General features: G+C 41.9%; 1 protein-coding gene across 3 annotated transcripts in view; it reads right to left on the minus strand.

Moving 5' to 3' along the window:
• The window catches only part of tspan9a (tetraspanin 9a), a 192,232-nt gene that overhangs the window by 110,047 nt on the left and 55,832 nt on the right, over positions 1 to 26,353 (minus strand). The window contains exon 1 of one of the 3 annotated variants that reach the window (XM_080304950.1): positions 4,871 to 5,029. The exons of the other annotated variants lie outside the window; for them this stretch is intronic. Within the exon in view, the coding sequence (XP_080161076.1) occupies positions 4,871 to 5,027 (157 nt within the window). The 5' untranslated portion in view covers positions 5,028 to 5,029. Of the gene's footprint in view, positions 1 to 4,870; positions 5,030 to 26,353 lie in introns of those variants that run through there. 3 annotated transcript variants of the gene reach the window in all.

Here is a 26,353-nt window from a genome sequence, read left to right on the forward strand (position 1 = left end):
ATTGTAAAAAGCTTCATATCATATGCAGTGGGAGGAAATCCATTTGATCCCTTGCTGAATTTATAAATTTGCTCACTTCCAAAGAAATTAACAATCTCTATTGTTATGGTAGCTTAATTTGAATGGAGACAGAAAGAATATAAACCAAAAATCCATAAAAAAAATATACATAAAAGCTATAAATTAATTTGTACGGTAACGAGTAATATATATATATATATATATATATATATATATATACATATTATATAAAACGACCATCAATGGCCTTCGGTATAGAGCTCCCTGCAAAGGTGGTCAGCTCAAAACCACGTTGGAGAAACTTAGTGATCTGAGAGCAGCTGGGACTACAGTCACTAATAACACAGTAACAGACTACAACACAATAGACTCAAATCTTGCAGTGCCTCCAAGTTCCCCCTCTTCAAGAAACCCCATCTGAAAGACTCAGATAAGGCTTGGGAGAAAGTGCTGCGGTCAGATGAAACCAAAATGGAGCTCCTTAGCATCAACTCAATCCACTGTGTTTAGAGGAAAAGAAATCCTGAGTATTACCCAAAGAACAGCAACCCCACAGTGCACTGGGCTGCTTTTCTGCTAAGGCTACAAGACAACTTGATGACATTGAGGGGTCATTGGATTGGGCTGTAAAAACTTGGACGGGATCTTCCCTCAGCCAAAACACTGAAAGCACTGACAATGACCCAAAACATACTGCCAAGGCAACAAAGGGGTGGCTAAAGAACGAGCACATTAAGATTATGGGGTGACCTAACAAGTCTTCTGACCTCAATTCTATAGAAAATCTGTTGAAGCCTTGAGTTTCCGAGTGGCAGCCAGGAAATCTAAAGGGTTTACAGAGTCACTTTAAAGAGGGGTGGGCCAAAATCCCTCCTGAGATCTGTGCAAACCTGGTGACCAACATTAAGAAATATCTAACTCAATGGCATGCAAATCAATTTAAAAGTTTTATGTAATGTGTTTTTTTTCCTGGATTTTAGGTTGCTATTGTGCCTTTCGCCATGAAATTAACATATAAAGAGACACTGTTCATTTCTTTGAAAGTGAGCACATTACACATTCAGCAGGGGATCAATAATAATTTCCCTCACTCTAATTTTAGAGGCAATGAAAGTAAGCAAATCCCAGGAAAGACCCTCAAACGTGCACTGTGTGATGCCATGAACTTATATCATTTTTGTACAGCATGAAAAACAATTTAGACCCACTTTCAAATTGTCCTGGTTTCATCTATTGTCATCCACATACAGCCTTCATTTAAATTTGTTGAAGGTTTGGTTTCATTATTGTTCCTGAAATGGAAAGGTTTCGCATCAGTGCACACATTACATTACACTGTACTTGTATCAGTCACCTGACACCCACAGGGAGGAGCTGTCAGGAATTAATCACTCATAAACATGACACCTCTCAGCCTTATTATTACATGCACACCTTCTCATTTTAGTGGATATCTTGGAAGCAGTTGATTTCAAATAAAGTGCGTCACAATCACAATAAATGAGGAACTGTTAAAAAAAAAAACTATAGCTGTCACTAGTACTGTCCACTCAAACAGAAGGGTCCCGTTTATATTGATTAGATTTCGATTGAAGGATGTCAAAAACATTATGCTAATGTTTTACACTTTCCTATTTTGTGTCTCATTGTTTAGCTGTTGTTCATCTCATATAATCAATTTGCATCAAATGAGCTTAGCAAAGCCTTTGGTCACACAGCAAACAACATCTCCACGGGGCTGCAGAAAATTATTCCTCATGGCTGCTGAATCATGTTAAAAATACACTGCAGTCAATTTTTAAATATATGACACATTCCTACTTTACATAATGGTTCCTCTTGTTTTGTCGTAGTGCGGTGTTGTATTGAGATGTACACAGGCATACAGAGTAATATACATAGTAATATACTGTTGTGACCCTCTGTAACCCCTATTCTCCTGGAATTACCAGTGCAAGAGTCTTTCTGTTTTGCCTGGCGCTAATTGCTTATGGTCTACACCTGATTAGGTGTGGATAAAGGCCTAAGGTCAGGTCAGCTTGGAGGGAAGACACCGCTTCATGCTAGACCTCATCATGTGCTCCTGCTATTTTTAACTTAGTTATTTAAAATGAAACTCATGTTTCTAAAATGTGTCAGTTTTGACTTTATGTTATTGCTCATGAGCCACATTGTATGGTGACCTGAAAGCTGTCTCGTATCATCTTGCTGATGATCAAAACTAGGTTTGAGAGGGATGAAACCACAGCTCTCATTTACTCCATCCTTTACTCAAGATATGTGAACAGGATGGTCTTTTAAACATGGACACCAAAGAAAACAGTTTGCCACCAGAGCTGTGGAATCAGCACTACACTGTGCGTGTCTTTGAGTCGAGCTAGTCTATCATACTCTGGTTCAAAGGAGGACAGAAATAAGATTGCACCAGGCAGTAAAAAGAAAAGAAAAATGATGGCGCTTCCCTCCTTTAGGACAGGCCTCACCAAACTCTGTGTAGAAAAGATATTATGTACATGAGTGGTTTTTAATCCTTCCACTCCAATTCAATTTCATTCATACAGCACCAAATCACAACAACAGTTGCCACAAGGCACTTTATATTGTAAGGTAAAGACCCTTTAACACAGAGAAAACAGACAGAACCCCAACAATCGTATGAGTAGGGATGGGTACCGATATCGGTTCTGACATAAACGGTAGTAACCAGACCGAAAAGCAGCGCACATTTCGGTGCTTTATTTCGGTGCTTTTTTTTCCTGAGCTGTGATACACTTTAGATTCTAGCCAATCATTTTACGTTTCCGAGGATAGTAGGCGGGTCCAGGTACGTACGTTCTTTTAGAGCAGAGCTACAGATTAAAAAGTCTGGCTGTACTTCACAGCAAAATATGCAAACTCAGCAGCAACAAGTGCTTTAAGCTGATACTGTGATACTGTCAAAGGAGGTAACACCTCGAATCTGATGAAACACCTGGAGACGTATAGCGTTTTTTTTAAAAGCCGAGAAATGCGCCGTATTTGATAGCTTCCTGCGAGACCTCACACTGAGCACATCTACTGCGGGTGTGGTGCCTGTTATCGGACCCGGAGTTAGCAACATCCCCCAAGAACCCGAAGAGGAGAGCCCTGGCCCCTAGCCCTACCATATATGCCCCATAGCTGCAGAAAAGGCTAACATTGTTATCTTTTTACAAAGAAAAAAAAGCTGAACATGAGAGGTTTTTGGACCAATTTTGTGTTCTCCATTCTTTAAGCACCGGTTTGAGCACCGTTTAAGCACCGGCACCGTTTCAAAAGTATGGGCTGGAAGAGTTCCAAGATCAAAACAGAATATGGTTCCTAGGGTGGCTGAGAATGACCAAGCTAAAACTTTCAGTTACAGACAGACAAACTGGTGTGTCTGTAACTGATTGCTAACCAAAAGGACATAGTAGTGGTGGACAAGCAAATTCAAATTCAAATTCAAATTTTATTTGTCACACACACACAACCATACACAGAATGACATGGGGGTGAAATGCTTGTAGCTGTACAATGCCCGACCATTAAATGACAGAAGAAAAGTTTTACAATATTTATAATTTACTACAAAATTTACAAATTAACTTAGGAATTTACAGTAAAGAATGTGCAAATAGCAGAAGAGATTATAAATTATAGGAATTATAGGATTATAGGAAATGTGTGGTGGTGCGTGTGAGAGTCCAGTCTTATAGTGACGTGTGTGGGAGAGAGAAGAAGCAGAGGAAGAAGGCAGTGGTGATAGATATAGCTATACCAAGTGATAGAAACATAAGGAAGAAGGAACATGCCAAGGGTTGAGAGAAGAGCTAGAGAAGATGTGGAAGGTGAAAGCAATAGTGGTCCCTGTGATAACTGGACCACTTGGGGTAGTGACCCCAATAGTAGAATGTTGCCCACCAAAACTGAAGTCCGAAATGGGATGGGTTTACTAAATATGGTGTAAAGATCTAATTAATTGACTGTAATTATAGGAGGTGAGTTATAGCAGACAGCAATCCACTACAGCACCCTGTGTCAGCACACCTGTCAATCAAGCACCCTGCCATTAAGCCTTAAAAGCCCATGGATAATGGTTGCATTATTATATATCTAAACCATACAAATACTGTTTAATGCTATTTAGCAAGTGGTAGCTGACAGGGACAGACTTGCTTTTGGAGGCAGCCTAAAGTGACAACGCTGTACTTTCTGGCACTGTCCCATTGGTTTCACCTCTGGAGATTAACACCGAGTTAAGCATCACAACCAATCAATTCTAAGAATACAGATATATAAAATATATCAGTGTAGTACCATTACGATTCATGGAGACTTTTCTTTTTGCATGTCTAGATTGCTTTGAAATACAGAAAGCAACATGAAACCACAGTAATACCAATAGGTTATTGCTTACAGTGGTATTACTGTAAATATACAATTTTGACAATAAAGAAGTAAACTAGATAATAGTACAACTATTTGTTTGGAAATCCCTTTAAAGTCAATAAATATAGCTAGAGAAAAAAATCACTTCATTGCGCACGTCTGTTCAACAGCTTGATAATTCAAATAACTAACCAGCCAATCACATGGCAGCAACTTAATCCATTTAGGCACGTAGACACGGTCAAGATGACCTGCTGAAGATCAAACTGAGCATCAGAATATGGAAGAAAGATGATTTGAGTGCCTTTGAATGTGGCATGGTTATTGGCGCCAGATGGGCTCATCTGAGAATTTCAAAAACTGATGATTTACTGAGATTTTCCTGCACAACCATCTCTAGGATTTACAAAGAAGGGTCCAAAAAAGGAGAAATTATCCAGGGAATGGCAGATGCACATACCTCGATTCCACAGGACAGAGGAGAATGACCAGACTGCTTCGAGCTGATAAGAAGGCAGGAACCAACTCCAATAACCACCAGTTCCAACCAAGCTAAGCAGAAGCACATCTCTGAAAACACATGTCATATGTGCATATGGGCTACAGAAAAAGACCATAATGGGTGCCACTAATGTCAGCTAAGAACAGGAAAATGAGGCTGTAATTCAAATAAGTTAATCAAAATTACACAAAGGAAGATTGGGAAAACATTACCTGGTCTGATGAGTATCTATTTCTGCTGCCACATTTAGATGGCAGATTCAGAATTTAACATCATGGAAACATGAATGCATCCTGCCCTGTATCAGGCTGCTGGTAGTTGTCGAGGAGGGAAATTATTTTACTGCTATTGTTAAATAATTGTTATTGCATTAATAATATAATTTGCAGCATGGATATTGCATTCCAAGGTAGAACAGTGTGTGTCTTTCAGAAAGGCTAAAAGTCACAGGCTGACAGGAAACAGGCTTGCAGAGAGTTTGCACAAGCAGGAAGTTATTTTAAGCAACAGTATGATCATTGCTTTAACAATGTAACAGATAGCTTTAAGAAGGCCTTAAGATGCTTATGCACACAGTTATTATGTTTAGTAGAGGTTCTTGATTAAAACATTTATTTAGTAAAAGTCATATCCATAGTTTCAGTTCGATTATTACATATACGAGAGTGGTTTCTGTCTCTCTGTCTGGTGAGGGGTCAGGAGCTAGTCGCGAGGTGAAACAGGGTGCAATTGTGGTTAGCACACAGACGCACACACACACACACTCAGTTAGAGAATCATTTATAGGTGAAAGTTTAATCATGTTTTGCTGATGTTGCAAAGAGCAGTTTGTCGCAGAACTGCTGCGAGCATCCGGCAGTGACAGGAAGCACCTGTTGTGAAGATAGGAGACAATTGTTCTTTTAAACGGTGTCAAAAGTCGTTGTGGTTTTGATTTGATCTATGTATAAAATGTGTCTGTGACGTATGAAGGGGCGTCAGTAAACAAACCCTGATGCTATAAAATATCTGTTCATGCTTTGATTGAGTCGAAGACTACTTCCTGTCTGCGTACAGAGTTTTCTTCCCACGCGTGTATTCATTAAAATCTTCGTTTGACTTCACCCGGCCGGACCAGTGTGGTTATTCTTCGATCACCTCTTGTACCCTTCCTCAATATTGAATCTTAACATTTGGGGGCTCGTCCGGGGGTTACAGTCTGCAAGGGTTGTTAATTCATGAGCTGACTGGATGCAGAGTAAGTGGAGTGGTCATCCTGAGAGGATTGAATGATGCTCTAACTCTGTGGTCAAGTCAGACATAGGCTTTAAGCAACCATGAGCCACTAATAAGCGTGACAGATTAATGAGTATGTGTAAATGGAACTTGTTAAATAGTTTTGATAGGAGTAACTCAATGAGCACGCAATAAAGTGGACTTTTAGGGGCAGTTTATCACTGACACCATAAAAAGCAACTTAATTAGTAGTTCAATAACAAATTGAAAAGATAACCTTTGTTATTTGATAAGAGAGAGAAAATTCAGGTTACATATAGTGAATAAATAAGGAAATGTTAATCTCTGCGTCATTCCACACTGAAATTTCAATTGTAGGGGATCATTTGGAGGTGAATTGTGTAGGACACGGGGAGACAGAAGAATCTCCCCATGAGTTTTCAGTGTGCATAGAAATTGAGGAGGCTGAACTGGAAGCCTGCCTGGGTCGTTGTTTTTGTTTATTTGAGGGTCTGCTGGAAGTTTGTGAAAACGACCACCTTGATATGTGGGAGCCTTCTCGGGCAGCGATTTTTTTGTTAGACCTGTGGCAGGCTGTGCAACATGGAGAAAGCTTTGACATAATGTCATAAAGGTGATTTCTTGGTTTTAGACTTATTAGCACGGGACAAGTTGAGGGACCCTTGAGGGTGTGTTGCTGTAAAGTATACAAGGGACGCGCAGCGCCGTTAATGGGTTTAAAATAAATGAAAAAACACTAATCCGAGGAACTATTGGAGAGGTAAGTCTGTGTTTCAGAGAATGGCTGACAGATCGGGTGCGACAACTAGTAGGAAAAGGGGATGCAAACCTCTGAAGGATCAGCTCGAACAGCTTAAGAAAGCTGTTCGCTTGGCTTCCCCTGGAGTATCAAAAGCAGCAGAGAAAGAGTGCCAAGCGATGGAGTTTGAGGTAAGTAAACCTATTATATTCCAACAGAAAGGGCTGGGTGATAAAATACCTCTGAGCTTGGTGTTAAAAACTGAAGGAGAAGTGTATGGACAAATGCATGAGGCCCTACGTGCGTCCATAGAGGCATTAACGGCATTGGAGGTTATAAAGCAGAGAGTAATGCAGGGAGGGCCAGAAGAGGAGAATGAAGACCGTGCGACGTCATCAGAAGAAGACGATGAGGAGGACGAAGATGGAGGAGCTGAACCCCAACCAAGTACAAGCCTAATTTTGAGGAAAAGAAGTGTGAAGAGAGACCAAGCACAGAGACAGCCCATATGTAAGAGCTCAAAGGGGAAAGGAAAGTTGAGGAAGAGTAGAAGAGTGAGTTTTGAACAAGGAGCTCCTGACCCTGGTTTAAGTCTGCCTCTAATAGCAGGTCCAAAGAACGAACCAGTTTATCGCGCCTATAAGGTGAGAGATTTGGAAGCATTGGTTAAACAACTTCCACCAATAACCAAGGGAGAACATTGGGAAGGAGAAGAATTAGCGCTGGGCGACTTTCGCACTTTGGCCGGACGTTGTATGCTGGGTGGTGGGTTAGCAGATGTAGAGCAGATAGCTCAAACAACCAGATATGCAAATGACCTGAAATATCATGAGGTGCAGAGTGACTTAGCAGATGCAGTTCGGGAGAAGGACCCAACTCCTAACTTTGGAGCCATTCCAAAAATTATTTGGGATCCCAAAAACACACCCAGAGAGTGTTTAGCTAAAGTAAAGGAACAATGGTTGTTAGGAACAGGAATACATCCGGGGAAGGAGGGTGAAAGTAGAGCGTGGTGTCGTTCGGCAGTGCTGGCAGGGCTGCCCAATCAGGTTGCAGTTGACTTGGAAAAGAACCCAGATTTTGCCGTTGCAGACTCGGTGCAGTGGGAGAGACATGTGACCCACAGACTTCAGCAGGAACAGGATTTGACGAACAAACAAAAGAAAGAGTTAGATGAAGCACAGGCGCAGCTGCTTAGGCTGCAGCTGGGTGAGGCTCGCGAAAAATATAATGCGAAGAAAAAAGAACCGAAAGAACTAAATAAGACTATAATGGTGGCAAGGCCTCAGCCCGATCCTGTGCCTGACTGGCCAGATCAGGATCCGGGTCTCTACCCTGATGATCGTTGGCCCGCCAATGCACCAAGGCAGCGTCAACCCGTAGGGAATTGGGGGACCGGTGGACCGCAGAGAGGGCGTGGTGGATCCGTGAGGGGAGGACAAAGGGCTCGGAATCCGGGGAATCCTGGCAGTGTGTCTTGGACTGCCTGTTACAGCTGTGGAGCAGAAGGACACTGGTCCCGAGAATGCCCTGAATCGCAGCGAAATTATCAGAGGCGAGGCTATCAACCCCAGGCACAAGGAGGCCCAAGACAAAGAGTTGCTTACAGGGGAGCACATCAGGCTCCAAACCCGAATGCAGCACCAGCCCCCCAGTACCCAGTAGCCGACTGGGGCTGGGAGGGGGAGCAATACTGATGGAGCTCGGAGAAACTGAACAGCGTGGGGACGGCAGAACCTATGCTGTCAATGATGATGATCCAGCATTGACACAGCTGGGAAAACAGACTTTGAAGCACCAATATGTGGTGTCCTCACAGGTGCCTGGAAAATCTCATGGGCAGGGACCTGCTTGTGAAACTGGGATCACCTTCAAAGACTCAATATTTAAGTCCAGAACTCTGAACAACCCACTGCCAAAATCTACTGGGGGAGGCTAGTGGAAGAAGGTATTCTGAGACATTATCAGCTGTGGAAACCCTGGATAATGAGCCTGGCCGTCTATTCCCCACCGCGAGATCCTTTCCACGTTACACTCTTTTATGATAGGGAAGATAATGATATCTATCGGGAACAGTTCCAGTCTGATCTTGAGGGACAGACGTGGAATGTGCAAACACATAACATTTATGTTGGACCAGAAGGTGTGGCCGCGGCTGTGAAATTTACTGATGAACAACTGCCTTGGTACAATGTGGGAGAGGATTCAGCCCCTCACATTACATTGGCGGTCCACGAGGGTCATGGGCCAAGAGATCTGGGACCAATGGTCAAGCGGGCGCTGGACAACGCATGCTGGCAAGGCACCCAAATTCCAAATGTCTGGTATGCACCAAAATGTAAAATATATCGCATAACTTGTTTGTCCAACGATGTAGTGATCTTAGAACATAAAGAAATCTCCAGAATACATGGCAGGGAAAGAATGGATCATCCTGATGCAGTAGCTGAGCTCTCAAAATTGCCTGGTACTTTGTGGTCCGCAGGGCCCACAGATGTGGGTCTAGCTAACTGTTCGCCTGTCCTGTTCCGGCTGAAGTATGACATACCATTTAACAGACCATAATAGAAGCACAAAACTGAAGACCAAAAGTGGTTCACATGTATTGACCTAGCGAATGCATTCTTTTGTCTCCCACTGCACGAGTCACTCAGAGACATTTTCTCATTCACATACAGAGGCCGCAAATTTAGGTACACACGCCTACCACAAGGCTTTGCACTCTCACCAGGAATTTTTAATCAGGTGTTGAAAGAGGCATTGTCCCCATGTCAACTGCCAGGGGGCTGTAAATTAATACAGTATGTTGATGATCTTCTTATTGCAGCCCCGTCAGCAGCGGCCTGTACGGCAGCATCGCTCGTGGTGTTGAACAGATTGGCGGAGTGTGGCTTCAAAGTGAGCAAAGAAAAACTGCAGTTGGTCCGGCCAGAGGTAACATTCCTGGGCCGGGTGATCGTACACAGATCAGTGGGGTTAATGAACACACACAGAGACCAAATTCTGACACATCCAAAACCAAGAACTGTGAAGGAGTTGCTTTCCTTTCTTGGCTTGACAGGTTACAGCAGGCAGTTCATTCCGAACTATGCGGGTAAAACGGCACCTTTAAGGGACTTGATCAAGAAAGTTAGTGTTCGAAATCTGAAGGCTGAATTGCCTTGGACGCCGGACACAGGGACAGCGCTCATTTCACTAAAACAGGATTTGTCAAGAGCCACAGATCTGGCCACACCTAACTATGATGAGGCATTTTATCTTGATGTTTCAGAAACAAAGGGAGTTGTGAATGGTGTGTTGTTTCAGAAAAAAGGGGGAGGTAGGGATGTACTTATGTATGTCAGCATAAGATTAAATTCAACAGAAGCAAGGCATCCCACATGCACACAACACGCAGCAGGAGTAGCAAAGATAATTCAGAAAACAGCACATATAGTGAGGGAACACCCACTGAAAGTGCTTACTACACACAGTGTAGTGGCCTATGTGAACTCACAGGCATTCACAATGACTCCACTGACGCAACAAAGGTTCAGCAAAATTTTAGAGGCGCCAAATCTGATATTCACACATGAAGGAATAAATATGGCAGACCTAATGGGGTCAGGAGAACCACATGACTGTATTAAGAAAGCCCAGGTTGAAGGAAAAATCGAGGGACAACAGTCGGCCCAGAGAGCTGAAGTGATAGCCCTAACTCGAGCCCTGAGGTTGGCTAAAAACATGAGAGTGAATATCTACACTGACTCAGCATATGCGTTTGGAGCAGCTCATGTGGAACTGGCTCAGTGGAAGAGAGCCGGGTTCAGAACGGCCACTAATGCACCCATCTGTCACAAAAAGGCCCTGGAGGACCCAGACGAGGTAAGTATTATAAAATGCAAAGGCCACTCACAAGCAGACAGTATGGTGGCAAGAGGAAATCAGAAAGCTGACGAAGCCGCAAAGGAAGCAGCGGGCTACAAAGGACAGAGACAACTGGTGCAGGTAACCCCAGAAGAGGAGGGTAGCACTAATAGCATGGGAGAAGTTAGACAGGCTCAGGAGGAGACATCCCCAGAGGAAAAGGGGGTGTGGGAAAACAAAGGAGCCTGGCAAGATGGCGGTTTGTGGAGGGGGCCAGATGGGCGTCCCGCTTTAACGGCCAAAATGGCGGAACAAAAGGTGAATGAGGCTCACGGGCTTGGTCACGTGGGAGTGAAACAGATGGAGAGAAATTTGTGCCGATGGTGGCATCCTGAGTTGAGAAGGATGATACTGGAAAGGGCCAGAACGTGCCTAATTTGTGGGGCACACAACCCAAAGCCAGCAGTAAAACCTGAAGCTGGTAAGGTTCTCATGCCAGGAAGGCCAGGAGAAGAGGTCGTGATTGATTATACCGACATGATTGATGCAGGCCCAGGTGGGGTGAGGTATTTGTTGGTGGGTGTGGATGTTTTGACTGGGTGGCCCGAAGCATGGGCGACCAAATGTGAAGACGCGAAAAGCGTGATTAAGTGCTTAATCATTACATTCCAAGGCATGGGTTTCCCAAGAGAATTAGATCAGACAATGGTACTCACTTCAAGAATAAAGATTTGCAAGAGGTAGGGAGGATGAACCTAAATTTGAAAAACAAGTTGGCTAAAAATTGTGCGCAGACAGGGCTAAATTGGGTCGCAGCCCTGCCCATTGCTTTGATGACCATAAGATGTTTATGATGATGTTAACTTTGTATTTCAGGTGCAGTTATAACTATTTTATACATATTGCATTTTGTGCTTTTAAAGGAGTTGTGGCTCAAATTTGTCTCTGGAGGGTCACGAGCCTTTGGCTAGCGCTATGATTAGCCAATCTACTGTGAGGATAATATGAGTTCATGAAGGATTGCACACGCTTACAGACACAGAGTTAAGAAACACACATGACAGTATTGATTCCAGGCAAAAGGCCTTAAATTCATTTAGCTTTTAACTGAACTTAAAGAAGGACCAAAGAGGAAGGAAAGCATATATTTTGGTTAAGTCTGATACATTAGAATTAGAAGGTATTGTTACATTAAGGGAGCAAAATGAAATAAAAAGGTTATACCAAAACAGGTGATAACATAGGAAATGTGAGGTTTTAAAATGAAGTTAGTGTTAACACATAGGAGTTGTTTCAAGGCAGCATTTAGCTATGATGAAATGTATACAGGAGTAATTGCTTATATGCTTAAACTTAATTGATTGAAGTGGTTGTTTTCTTTTGGAGTAGATTAACTTGCAGCAGCGACAACTTGTGCATAGGATGTTGATGATCAGATAAGGGAAAGTAGAGCGAGCAACTGGACGTGAAACCAGCGCTTAAAAGAATTTTAAAGTGATGAGTAACGTTGAAGAGTATACATAAACACAAGTCAATAAGTTAAGAAGATAATTAGGATCAGGCTTTTAATTAAAGAGTCCCAGATAGGATAAGTTAGGGAGATGCAAGAAAAGGTGTTTTGTTTCCTTTGCAGAAGACTGATCTCGGCGACCACAGGAGGGGCGAGGATCCTGGAGATCTCGAGGTTCGAGACCACCAGAGAAGGGTCTGCGTGAGGACACCATGTATTGTGACCTCTGGTTTTCAGAGGTCAAAAGGGGGAGTGTCGAGGAGGGAAATTATTTTACTGCTATTGTTAAATAATTGTTATTGCATTAATAATATAATTTGCAGCATGGATATTGCATTCCAAGGTAGAACAGTGTGTGTCTTTCAGAAAGGCTAAAAGTCACAGGCTGACAGGAAACAGGCTTGCAGAGAGTTTGCACAAGCAGGAAGTTATTTTAAGCAACAGTATGATCATTGCTTTAACAATGTAACAGATAGCTTTAAGAAGGCCTTAAGATGCTTATGCACACAGTTATTATGTTTAGTAGAGGTTCTTGATTAAAACATTTATTTAGTAAAAGTCATATCCATAGTTTCAGTTCGATTATTACATATACGAGAGTGGTTTCTGTCTCTCTGTCTGGTGAGGGGTCAGGAGCTAGTCGCGAGGTGAAACAGGGTGCAATTGTGGTTAGCACACAGACGCACACACACACACACTCAGTTAGAGAATCATTTATAGGTGAAAGTTTAATCATGTTTTGCTGATGTTGCAAAGAGCAGTTTGTCGCAGAACTGCTGCGAGCATCCGGCAGTGACAGGAAGCACCTGTTGTGAAGATAGGAGACAATTGTTCTTTTAAACGGTGTCAAAAGTCGTTGTGGTTTTGATTTGATCTATGTATAAAATGTGTCTGTGACGTATGAAGGGGCGTCAGTAAACAAACCCTGATGCTATAAAATATCTGTTCATGCTTTGATTGAGTCGAAGACTACTTCCTGTCTGCGTACAGAGTTTTCTTCCCACGCGTGTATTCATTAAAATCTTCGTTTGACTTCACCCGGCCGGACCAGTGTGGTTATTCTTCGATCACCTCTTGTACCCTTCCTCAATATTGAATCTTAACATAGTGTAATGGCGTGGGGAAAATTTTCTTGGCAAAGTTCGGGCCCTTAGCACCACTTTAGCATCATTTAAACACCCCACAGTCTGCTTAAATATTGTTGCAGAGCATGTTCATCCCTTTATGACCACAGCATACCCATCTTCTGATGGCTGTTTCCAGTGGGATAGCATTAAACTACTTTAGTTGCCTCCACAGTCACCACATCTCAATCTGATGGAGCACGTTTGGGATGTGGTGACACAGGAAATTCACATCACTGATGTGTGCAACTGTGTTATGCATAAATTCAACAAGGTGCTGGAAGCATCCTGCTGAATCTTTAAGAAGTGTTAAGGTAGTTCTGAATGCAAAAGGGGGTCCAACCCGGTACTAGTAAGGTAGACCTAATGAAGTAATTGCAAAATGGCAGGCAGGGGACCTAGCTCTTCTATAGCGCGTTTCTACTTTACCTGAGCTTCAAAGCATTCAATAAAATTCACACAATCAGTTTTCTCTGTTCAATCTAACATTCACGCACATCTGTACTCTGATGGATGCATCAGGAGTTGGTATTTTGCCCAGTGATATATCGAACGCAGAGTGGAAGCACCAAGGGATTGACCTGCTCTACCTCCTGAGTTACAGCTACCCCCAGAAAATAATACACAAAAACACATCTGGTCCTTAACAAGTCTTACCATTAGTCAAATACAATCACAAGACATATGGTTATTTAACACAAAGCCAAAATTCAGAAGTAGATGCATGAAAATCTAAGAACACCCCATAGCTTGTTCAATAGCTTGAACCCCATTCAGCAGCAGTAACTTATGAAATAATCGTTTTCTGAATGGCTATCATCCTGAAAACCTCACGAGCTTTGCAGGTATTTGTTTTTGCATAGCTGTCCTCAGGTCCCACTGTATTTGAATTGGGTTGAGGTCTAGACTTTTGACTGGGTCACTGTTGTAGATTTTCTGGTGTGCTCGCCATCATTCTCCGGTTGTATCACCACAACCAAGCTCAAGCTATCTGACACATGGCCTCGCATTTGACTCTAGAATACTTTGGTTCATGGTGAACTCAGCAACTGCAAGGTGCAAGGTCCTGTGGCTGCCAAACAAACCCAAATCACCAACACTTCACTACCATGACAGGCTGACAGGTGCTCGCATACACCACTTGGGTTTATTCCTTCCTCCTTGCAACCCTTACTGTACTGTCATAAGCTTTAATATTTAACATGCTAACTAAGAAAATGCAGATTTTTTTATGCGTTTGCACCTTTCGTCCACACGTAAACGACGTTTTCGGTCACTGAAAACAGAGATTTTTAAAAACTCCGGCCAGGGTGGATATTTTTGAAAACTCCGTTGTTGCATTTATGTGTGGACGAGAAAAATGGAGAAAACGCAGCGTCAAAGGTGTGCGCCTTTTTTGACGTCACACTGTGCGCCACGTTATTGTTTCAGTGAAATGAATTTCTACAATACTGTTACTGTTAATTCTACTCTCTGCAGTGTTTAAATGCTTACATATACACACAGTTACTGTCCCTCCACACATACGACTCGGTTCTGCTTCTATGCCCCAGCTTTGTTTACTATTTCCCACCGAGGCTTCTAGACTTCTGATTGGCCAACATTTCTGCACGGTTAGGAATATATCGCCACCTGTTGCTTTGGCATGTTCATAGCAGCGTTTTCCTTCATTTCTGCGTTTACGTGTGGACGGGATTATTTTTTAAAACGAAAACGGAAAATATCCGTTTTCAAAAATACCCGTGTACGTGTGGACGTAGCCTTAAGAAGAAGAAAGTGTACTTTATTGGTCCCCGTGGGGAAAATCCCTCTCTGCATTTAACCCATTCACTCAGTGAAGCAGTGGGCAGCCACTGGGCGCCCGGGGAGCAGTGTGTAGGGACGGTACCTTGCTCAGGGGTACCTCAGGGTAGCTGTTCAGGGGAATCGAACCCCTGACCTTCCGATCACGGGGCCACCACTCTAACTACTGAGCTATCCCTGCCCCTTAAGGAGTCAGAGTAGTTACTCTTGGTTTTTTTTTTCTGTGATCATTGGGGTGAATTTGCTAGGATGTCTACTTTTGGAGAGATTAACAGCTGTTTTGAATGTTTTTCACTTATGAATAATGTTTATCATTGTAGAATGATGGTATTTAAATTGTTTGGAAATGACCTTATAACCATTAATAGGAAATAACAATTCCATCCTTAATGTGTTTCCTCCTTGGCATTTTGTTAAAAGACACCTCAGTGCTCCAGACCAGCAAAACTTCTGCTTTCATAGAAGTGCTCACACTGTCTGATAATCAAGCACATTTCATTAACAGCAGCTGGCTGTTACCTACCATCTTTATTCCTATGAGAGCTTTTCAAATACCGCGTTTCCATTTTGACTTGGGTTTTGTTAACTAAATAATGGTGTAAGATGTCACATTGTTTTAGTTTAAAAGGTTTTTAAAAAAGGTATGTGATTCCTATATGGTGTTTATCTGGTGGCAGACACATAACAAAAACTACTTAGACGTCAATTTTAATGAGACAAATGAAAAAATGTACAAAAAGTAGGGCTGCACGATTTTGCATAAAATGAGAATCACGATTTTTTGGCTTAGAATTGAGATCACGATTCTCTCACGATTTTCTTTTCCAGCATAAATATTTATTGTATACAGTATAAATTCCAGTATAATAATTCCAGTATACAGTATAAATTCCAGTATAAATATTTCCAGTATAAATATTTATTGCACTTATTAACTGCACATCAACTTCGTAACAGTTGAGACTGAACATAAAAACAATAAATAAACATAAAAACAACAAATGTCTCACGTTTTGTTGTTGCTGCAAAATGTTGTACTGCTTGAAATTCCGTCTCCACCGTTGCTCGACACTGCGTGTATAGAGCAGGTAGTGCAACAATAGAAAAATAGTTGCGGGACGGCACTGTGTAGCGTTTGTCTAGGGTGTTGATCATTTTCCTAAATCCCTCGTTTTGCACAGTGTTGATGGGAGCCGTATCTTTGGTCAGGTGATAAGTGATAGCCTCTAATTTCTTTGTGCCTGCGGGAGGTCGACGGGTATAGGGAAGCGCTGTGTGAGGTTCCCGTTATTGATGTTTGGGTGGTTGACCGGGACGGATTTTCTCCTGTCACTTTCTCGTCATCCCTGACGTGCTCTCCGTTGTTTTTTCCCTGCTAATTTTAGCATCACACGGCACAGCTTCTGTATCACGTGGTATAAGGCTCCGCCCTTGTCATTTGTTGCGCAGGAAGAGTGAGCGCTTGTTTTCAAGCAGATTACGTCCCGGATCAAAATGCGGTACAATCGTCGTCATCTTTTTTTTTTTTTTTTTAAATCGTTGTCATTTGGAAATGAGATCGCACATAAGTATGAATCGAGATCGCGATTTTCTAACGATTAATCGTGCAGCCCTAACAAAAAGGCTATTTTACTAACAATCAAAAAAGTAAATCATAGCAATTCACGATAGTCCAACATACTCAGTTTATGAAGCACTCAAAACCATGCCAGTTCCCCAAAGAGCAGAGAAAGCAGGCTTAGTTCCTATTACTTATTTATCAGTTTCTGATTAAGTAGAAACACTTGTGAGTTTTGAGAGAGAGCAAAAATGAATTACTATGCAAATAGAATGTAATGTTTCCTCCTTTTTTATGTGGTTTATTGCAGTGTTCATGCTACTGTGCTATCGCTTCTCTCTCATGTGTGTCAGGTACTCTGTTTAATCATCAGCCTTGCAAAGAATTCATTATTTCTTGGACAGCAGGAAATATAAGACACAGTTTAATGTCTGGACTGATTAGATTGAACCTCTACCGTGAAATCAGTTACTATTTACTGAAAAAAAAAACACTGACAGAAAGACATGGAGAAGCATGGAAATATTGCCGTGCTGTACACTCATAGACAAAGAAATAGGAAGAATCTACACTGCACTACATTTTTAAGGGCAGTGCAGTGAAAAGACAGCAACAAAAAAGCCTCAGAAATCCATTTTTGCCTGGCAAAAATGAACAGCCGGCAACATTACCAAATTAACTATCAGGACATCTTATCAATTTGCTTCACCTCCATCGCACCAGAGGAAGAAGGCAGCCTGCGAAAAGAAAAGCAGTATGAATTGAGGTCAGAGGTTCAAGAATACCCATGGGCTCAACATTAGAGTGATAAAGAGGGTCTAGAAAGAGCTACAGCCGATGTAGCTTATAAAAATTTAAGACTTTCCCCCCTTTTTTGGTAGCAGAATAGAGTTATTCATTTCATCTTAGTTGCACAATGTTCACAAATCATCAGTCACCAAACACCAACAGCGATGTTAAAATCCTGGATTGATGCAGAAAATGGTTATCTGCTGACTTTTGCAGGCTACGTTCACACAAGTCCTTAGTTGTCTTTTTAGAATTAACCACAAAGATTGAGTTTTCTCCTCAGAGTCCTTTGAGAAATACTGCGAGCCAAATTGTGGATTCATTCCTCGCCATGACTGCAGCACTGGGCAGGAATGAATGAGAAAACAGGGAAAAGGAAACACACAAACACTGACAAACAGAAGTAGAGACGTACAGAATGCAAAGTGAACAGGAGCGCAGAAAAAAAGCCATTTTTGACACATTTGGCATGTACAATCTTTTTGGGGGAAAAGCAATAACTGTACACCTTTGAATGAGAAGATGGGAAAGAGGGAGATGTGGGAAAAATGGAATATGAAACCCAGAAAGAGTTTTCAAAAAAATCTCAGAGAACCACGCTACTTCCAGTATTTGATACTGCAGGTGATCTACTATACGAAAATAGTGTTTGATGATTCAGGCTGATCTGATTTTGCTGATCTGATTAGAGAAGAAAGGGTACATTTAGCTAATGAAGCCTCTAACCTGGTGAAGCATTAAACTAATGAAACAGCCCTGCCCTGAATACAGGATGCTTGATTCTACAACAAAACAATTGAGGACCACTCTCTCCAAACACTGCTGCGAGCCTGGCTGCCTGCTTCTGAGTCAGCCAATGAGGGGAGCACCGTCTGATCTAAACTACAGAGCAGGGACTGATTGGCTGACTGCTGAGGAGACTGGCAGCAGGCCTGCTGAGAGCACTGAGAGGAGAGCAGGTGTGTATGTGTGGGGTGAGTTTACTGCGGGAGGGGAGCTGGTGGGTGGTCAAAACGTAGAAAACACAGTGTGGAATCATAAGAGCTCTGAGCTCCACCAAAAGCTCAGTGTTGGGGTGGAAGACAGTAAAGTAATTACTCGTGGAAGACACTCGACAAACATAAATACTGAGCGTCATGCTGCAACCACTTGTAGGATAGTGTTTGTTCATAAAGCTTGAGCATGCAGAGGATTACAGACGCACTGTTTTTTCCTGTTTGTTGCAAGTCTCTCTACGTCAGGACGGTAATCATAAAATCACGTGCCCTGATTAAAAACCCTATCGCTGGCACTCACAGGCCAAAGTTCATGCAAAAAAGCTTTTTCATGATTGCATTTGGGCCAAATGTGAAGCAGTAATATACAGATATAGTGACCTTGGCCTTTTTTGTCCTTTTGCTGTGTGAAACACCTCCAAATACAGCCTGTAGGTTTTGCCTTTTTTGTTGCCTGAAATGATCCATCAGCTCACATTTGCTAGCAGAATATAAAATACAGTTAGATATCTTTATATTTTTAACTTGCGAATAGTAAAAGTAAAACTTTATTTATATAGCACCTTTCAAGATAAAAATCACAAAGTGCTTCAAAGAAGCTAAAACCTAAAAATAAAAATCAACTAAAAGCAAGTTTAAAAAGATGGGTTTTTAGCTGTTTTTTTAAAAGCGACCACTGAGTCCACAGATCTCAGGCTCAAAGGGAGAGAGTTCCACAATCTGGGGGCCACAGTTCCAAAAGCTTTGTCGCCTTTTGTTTTCAGCCTCGTGTGCTGGACAGCAAGCAAGCCCTGGTCACATGACCTCAGGGACCAAGGTTTGCTGTGTACTGTCAATAGAATAAAAATATCAATATTTAATATATATAATTACTAAATTACTGTGGATAAAAGGCTTCCTGACAGGTGTTAATCCTTATAAAAGCTTTATTTGATAGTTTTAGACCTAGGAGGCCTTTCTATGTCCTTTTCTCTCCTCTGACAGAATGATACCTCCTCCTGTTTTAAAAAGTGAAGAATAGTTTTCCTTTATCTTCTTAGCAAAACTGTTCAGCCAGAGAACGTGTCAGTTAATTTTCACATTTCATTTTTTATAGATCCTTGCAATGCTAAATGAAGATTGCAGAGTTACATTTAGGCCAAGGGATTAATTTTATGAGAAAAGAAATCACTAAATATGTTATTTTGATGAAGAGAGATGAGTTTTTAGAGGTTTAATCGATGCCCAGAGAAGGACTGTTAGAAGAAGCCAGGTACAATCTGTCCAAGTAAAATGCTCATTTTAATGAGGAATATTTTAAAACAAATGACTCTATTTTTCTCTAAATAAATGACCATTAAAAGTGTTTCATCACATGCATCACTTATACCTGCATGAGTGATGTGAATAAAATTTGTAGTAAACTACTTTGCAGCTGCGTTAGCCTTCTCCTTTTACACACAACACAGATCTTTACACCTGTGCGTCGTGAAAAACATCTCTGTTGTTCAGTATGTTGACAATTATCCTGAAACATTTAATGGTCGCTGTATTTAGTGGACAGACGTCTTTGGGCAAAGAGAATGCAACTGCATCATCTTTGTGAGCTGAATGAACACAACGATGAGGCTCAGGTTCATGGATGTCTGAGTTGTTGGATGATTTGCACTGTTTTTCTTGGCCTTCATGTATTAACTATACTGCAGTCTGTAGTGTCTTTTCCTGCAGATAAATAAGTTAGTGGTGCTGCTTGGTGGTACAGACATGCATGACTTCTTTATCTATGATTTCTTCATGGGTAACATCGCTTCCCAATCCAATCCAAGTATTTCCAAACAACGGATGATGATCCATTTTGAGGGATCAGCTCTTCACCTTCTGCTGAGCCCGACATCTGAATTTTGTTGTATATGTATCGTTTAATGTAGTTTTACTTAGATGACATCCAGGAAACGTAACGGTGCACAGTGCAGGGAACAATTCATTTCAATTCAATTCAGTTTTATTTATATAGCACCAAATCAAAACAACAGTTGTCCCAGTGTGCTTTGTATTCTAAGGTAAAGACCCCACAATGATACAAAGAAAACAGAACAGAACAGTCGACACATGCAGACAAACACTCCTGATTTAAAGAGAGCTTGATTTGCTTTTGGCATGCACTGTAAACATCTCTAGATCATGCTCATTTAGTAATGGGAAACCAAGATTGGGATTCATTCACTGTGCAGCCCTAGATTATACAATAGATATACAACATCTCTAAATTGTCAACATATAAAGTTTTGACAAGTTTCTTTGACATTGCATTTCTGATACGGCAATAACTACATGTTAGATATTTTACCTCCATTTTCTAAGGGGTTACATTTTGCTCTAGCTAATACCTGACTGGTTGTTTGGATGTATGTAATCACATATATCCAAGAAGTCACAGGTCATGCTTGATGTCAACTCATATTTAGAGAGTTAAGCTTGAGACTTGTTCATGCCAGTAATGGTAAATGGCCTGTATTTGTATAGCGCTTTTACTAGTCCCGCCTAGGGACCCCAAAGCGCTTTACACACCCAGTCATCCACAAACTGGTGGAGGCAAGCTACAGTTGTAGCCACAGCTGCCCTGGGGCAGACTGACAGAAGCGAGGCTGCCATATTGCGCCATCGGCCCTTCTGGCCAACACCAGTAGGCGGTAGGTGAAGTGTCTTGCCCAAGGACACAACGACACAAGACTGTCCGAGCCGGGGCTCAAACCAGCAACCTTCCGATTACAAGGCGAACAAGACGAACTCCCAACTCCTGAGCCACGGTCGCCTTCTCCTGCTTGGATTTTCATGGCATACACTAGTATAGCTTAACAAATATTTGAGGTTTTGCCATTAAACTTTTACAGCCATTCATGGTCCTCAGAGGATCAATCCTGTGAGGAGAGATCTGGTTTCCCTCGAGTGCCACCGTGACGTTTTGAGTGTTTTTACAAGTATTAGGTAGATTGAGGGCCCTCATTAAGAAGACCTGCACTGCTTTAGGTGAACATTTAATGCCATTATCAGATCAAAATTAGTTTTCCCAACAACATTTCTGCAAAGACAGATAATATTCCTCGCAGCCTTCACCAAATAATTACAGGAATAAATTAAACATAAAGCTCCAAAATCAGCCCTACTCAAATCACCCGCATCTTTATAATCAACGCATACCAATGCACTATTTTATTGACAGGCAAACTTCAGCACTTCTGTTGTTCCAAGATAATCTTCTCACTCAAATCGCTGCCTTACAGTTTTTCCACACAACACTGCAGGTGATCGTGCTGTGTAGTTCCCAGCAGTGTAAAATCCCCTGCTGAACACTGTCTGTTATTCCCCTTTTATTTCCGTCACAGCACATCGTTGCTTTAATGATGCAGCCCTCACTCTGTTTTTCATTTTTCCAATTGGTAAAACACACTTGACGCTAAATTTGTTTTCACACCCAGATTTACAACAGCTAAACTTTTATGTGGTCGTCTGAAACATTTTTATGAATGAGAAGCCGAACAGACAGTATTATATCTGTGTTTAATAGTTAAATGTTGGTGCTTTGGAACAATCCTTCTCAAAATAACCTTAAAAATCAATCTGAAAATGTTCTTTTCTGAGGTCCAAATCCAAGTGTTGTTAGCGAACAGCTATCCCTGTGAACTAGCTGATTTCCCCTCTTAGTTCTGCCTGTACTGATGTCTCTGCACTGCTGCTAAAGCACGGGGTATTTACGCCAAAAACAGCACAATCAACCTTGGAATCAGTGAAGTGCTATACCAGCTGAATGTGTACACACCCTCTTAACTGGTACTACTAACAGCATTTTTAAGCGAATGAATCAGCATTGTGTCTAAAAGAGGTTTATTGAACTATTACCAAGTACATAGGCAATGGAACTGCATTAATGAAAAGCAATTAGCAACATTCTCAGTAAAAACAGCATGGCCCAAATCAATTTAGAGCAGTTTATTCCGCGTGCCCAAGGCTTTGTGTTTAATCCACTGCCAAAGCTCCTGCACCCTCTGCTTGTTGCAGATTTTCAGCTGCTTGTACTTCTGTGGGCTATTCAGCAGGCTGACAACAACTACAGGAGTTTAGTGGAAGTTATTCTGTAATCCCCAGAGAGAGAACAAACTCTCGCCAAGCATACAAATGACACGGCATACTGAGAATATTCCGTTTTGTGTGTGTTTTAAAATTAACTCATGCTTCCTGTTTCGTTAAACAGCGCAAAAGAACCAAACCTTTTGACTCTCCTTAAAGGTAAAAGCCCTGCTGTGCAAAAACATGAATTCATAAACTATAAATTTCAGTCAAGATATTTAAACAGAACAGGAAATTAAAGAAGATGAGAATAAATTGCTCTTAGATGTGCAGCAGGCACAGGCACATATGTGGAAACCAGCTGGACACATGTGACCACCACCATCGTTTTCCTGCTGTTAAGTCAATCGAAAAGTTAAATTCATTTTCTCTACACTCTTAAATGCTAATACAGCAATAGACTTCTGCTAAAATGAATCCCTCATCCTGCATCAAAAATGAATTTGGCACACATCTGCTCACGTGCCTCGTCAATTTAAATATCACAGACACATCTGACCGCCTGAAAGGTTTCTGCCAGAGGAGCTGCGGCAGAATTTAATGTCGCACATGACTCATTCAGCACTATACAGCCACTATAACAGTGCTAACTGTGTGGCGTGGTGGCACAGACAGAAGAGGCCTGTTATAGGTTCGCTTTCTCCTTCTGTGTGAAGGGAGGAAAAGGAGTCATTTCCAACTTGTGATGTTGGAAAGTAATGTGTTTATATTTACAGCGGCAGGAAAGCACTGAATCATATTCAACTTTGTTTACATATGGATATAAATGATTTAGCCAACCTTGATTTGTGGACATAACTGAGCAGGAAAAAAACAATGTTCACTCATAACATTTGCCTGGTTCTTACTTGTATAGCTCAGCTGATTTAACAGTTTAAAAAATGTAAAATCCCTGGAGCACAGACCTGGCATGGGGGGTCGGCTTTGGCCTAACAGACCACCAGGCTTAAAATATACTGGCAGAAACTGTGACATGTAAATACTCCTGGTAGAAGAGTATAACTGACTGTACAGCTCACAGACCGAATCTGGACTAAAGTCACTGAGCCGGTAGAGATCATAAATCACTGTTCAGTCAGGTTTCAGACAGATGTAGACACAGACAATGCGGGCTTATTATCCAGGACTCCACTCAAAACTCCCTATAGCTTCCCATATAGACACGGCACATCCAAACATGCACGCACACACACAGGATGGTCAGCACGGATCTCACACCATCCACTGGGCACGAAGAGAAAAATGCTGTTTTATGGGCCAAGTGCAGACGTCAAGGGCATTGTACTTTTGATTTACGGTGGCCCTGTGGTCCGATTATGATGTATTGCAGAGGCACAGTGTTTTACATTGTGATGAATACTGTTGGGTGCAGGACCAGATAAATTCTAAAGACACTTTAGGGTGTGCTACATGCCAGGTGCTCAGCCTCGAAGGTTGCCAAGGAGAAACCAAACCATTATTTATAGAAATACCGGGGTTTTTTTCCCCCTCTCCCCACCCTACCCTTTTTTTCGAAAGCCATGAGCCAAATAATGGTGTTATATGAAAGTAGAAACTTATAAGTCCACATGGAAAACTGCAATGTATGATTTAAAAAAAAATCCCCCCCTCCTAACTTCTCCCACAAAGAAATCAGAGGGGATTTATCACGGCCAGCTGTGGTTTCCATTCCAATTTATGTAGCAGCTCGTGGCAATTTGGAGTACAGACATGTACACAAAACGTAGAGGAAAGTCTCAAACTCACCACCTGGTTGTCCTTCTCGTGCCTCTTTCATTTTTCAATTCATTTTTACTTGTGCACTACCATTTTTTAATATCCCTTTAAAAACCTTCCCTGTTTTTCTCTCTAAGGTTGCACGAACACAAACAAATGTATCTGTGTGCGCGTTGGACACAGAGGTGACAGAAACACACGAGGTAGAAGACCCTTCATGTGTTGTGCACTGGAGAGATGGAGCGGTGGCTTTGGAACAGTGGCTTCATCGTAAATATAAATAACAAAATATCCCATAAAGAATGCTAAACACATGACTAGCACTGATTGCACAGCACGGAAATCAGTTTAGATGGATCGTAAATCAAACATCACAGGCAAGGTGAGGCTGCGGTGAACCGTAAGCACCGGGTTCTTGTGACATATGTGCTCAGTAATGCATAGGCGCTCGTAGTCTGCTTATGTGGAGGAATGAAGGTTTGTTGTCAGAAGGATATAATAACTTTGCTTCCACTTCAGTGTCATAACGCTGTAATCCTCTTAAGGCTTGGGTAGTAGATGATCTTCAGACAAAAGAAGCCTTGCTAGGGACAAGCATCATACCTTAGCCTCATCGCTGTTTTCTCTCTCATGGGGCCAGAAGAGACGTAAAAACATACAAAACATAATTCATATGTTCTGTAATATAAACATGTTTATATACTGCAGCGGCTAATGGGCAGCGACAGAAGACACAAAGCAAACATTGAAGATAATCTCCTTTTTCATAAACAGAGAGAAAATCCCTACAGCCGAACGAGCCTGACAGACACGAGTAGGGATGGGTAACGTTTAGGTTTGATCCGATACCGGTGCCAAACCGGTGCCGGTGCTTAAACGGTGCTCGAACCGGTGCTTAAAGAATGGAGAACACAAACTTTGTCCAAAAACCTCTCATGTTCAGCTGTTTTTTGTAAAAAGATAACAATGTTAGCCTTTTCTGCAGCTATGGGGCATATATGGTATCACTCTTGGCTGGAAGCAGTGCTTAAACAATGGAAAAAAAAACACAAACTTTGTCCAAAAACCTCTCACGTTTAACTGTTTTCCACTTTTTCTTTGGTCCTTTTAGCCTTTTTGGCCAGGGTGAAGGGAGCATCTGCCATCAAACAAGAAGACAGCCGCATGTAACTACGTCGGTGTTTGCTAGTTCACCTTACGTGCATTAATGTAATAACGCAGTTAGCGTACTCAACGTAAATTACACACGAACAACATTAAGCTACTCATGCAGAGAAGAACGGCTGCTGCTGCATCATCATCCTCATCATTTCTGCTACACTGGCAGGGCTAGGGGCCAGGACTCTGCTCTTCGGGTTTTTGGGGGATGTTGCTAACTCCGGGTCCGATAACAGGCACCACACCCGCAGTAGATGTGCTCGGTGTGAGGTCTCACAGCAAGCTATCAAATACGGCGCATTTCTCGGCTTTTAACAAAATGCTATACGTCTCCAGGTGTTTCATCAGATTCGAGGTGTTACCTCCTTTGACAGTATCACAGTATCAGCTTAAAGCACTTGTTGCTGCTGAGTTTGCATATTTTGCTGTGAAGTACAGCCAGACTTTTGACCGCTTCGCTTTGGGCATTTTTAATCTGTAGCTCTGCTCTAAAAGAACCTACATACCTGGGCCCGCCTACTATCCTCGGAAACGTAAAATGATTGGCTGGAATCTAAAGTGTATCACAGCTCAGGAAAAAAAAGCACCGAAATAAAGCACCGAAATGTGCGCTGCTTTTCGGTCTGGTTACTACCGTTTATGACAGAACATGGCACCGGATACCGGTACTCATCCCTACCTACGAGTCATACTTGGAAGAGAGTCTGTGACTCTGTGTAGGCTAATATCAGGCATTAGACGGGGATATACCATATCCTGAGGAAACACATCCGTATTCTATATGATGGTCCTGCACCAACCTCCAAAACAGACCCCTAATTTCCAGCCTTGGCATAAGGACTTGATTACTTTACTCTTGCAGT

The sequence above is a fragment of the Astatotilapia calliptera genome, chromosome 7, assembly GCF_964374335.1.
Source record: "Astatotilapia calliptera chromosome 7, fAstCal68.1, whole genome shotgun sequence".
NCBI classification, from domain to species: Eukaryota; Metazoa; Chordata; class Actinopteri; order Cichliformes; family Cichlidae; genus Astatotilapia; species Astatotilapia calliptera.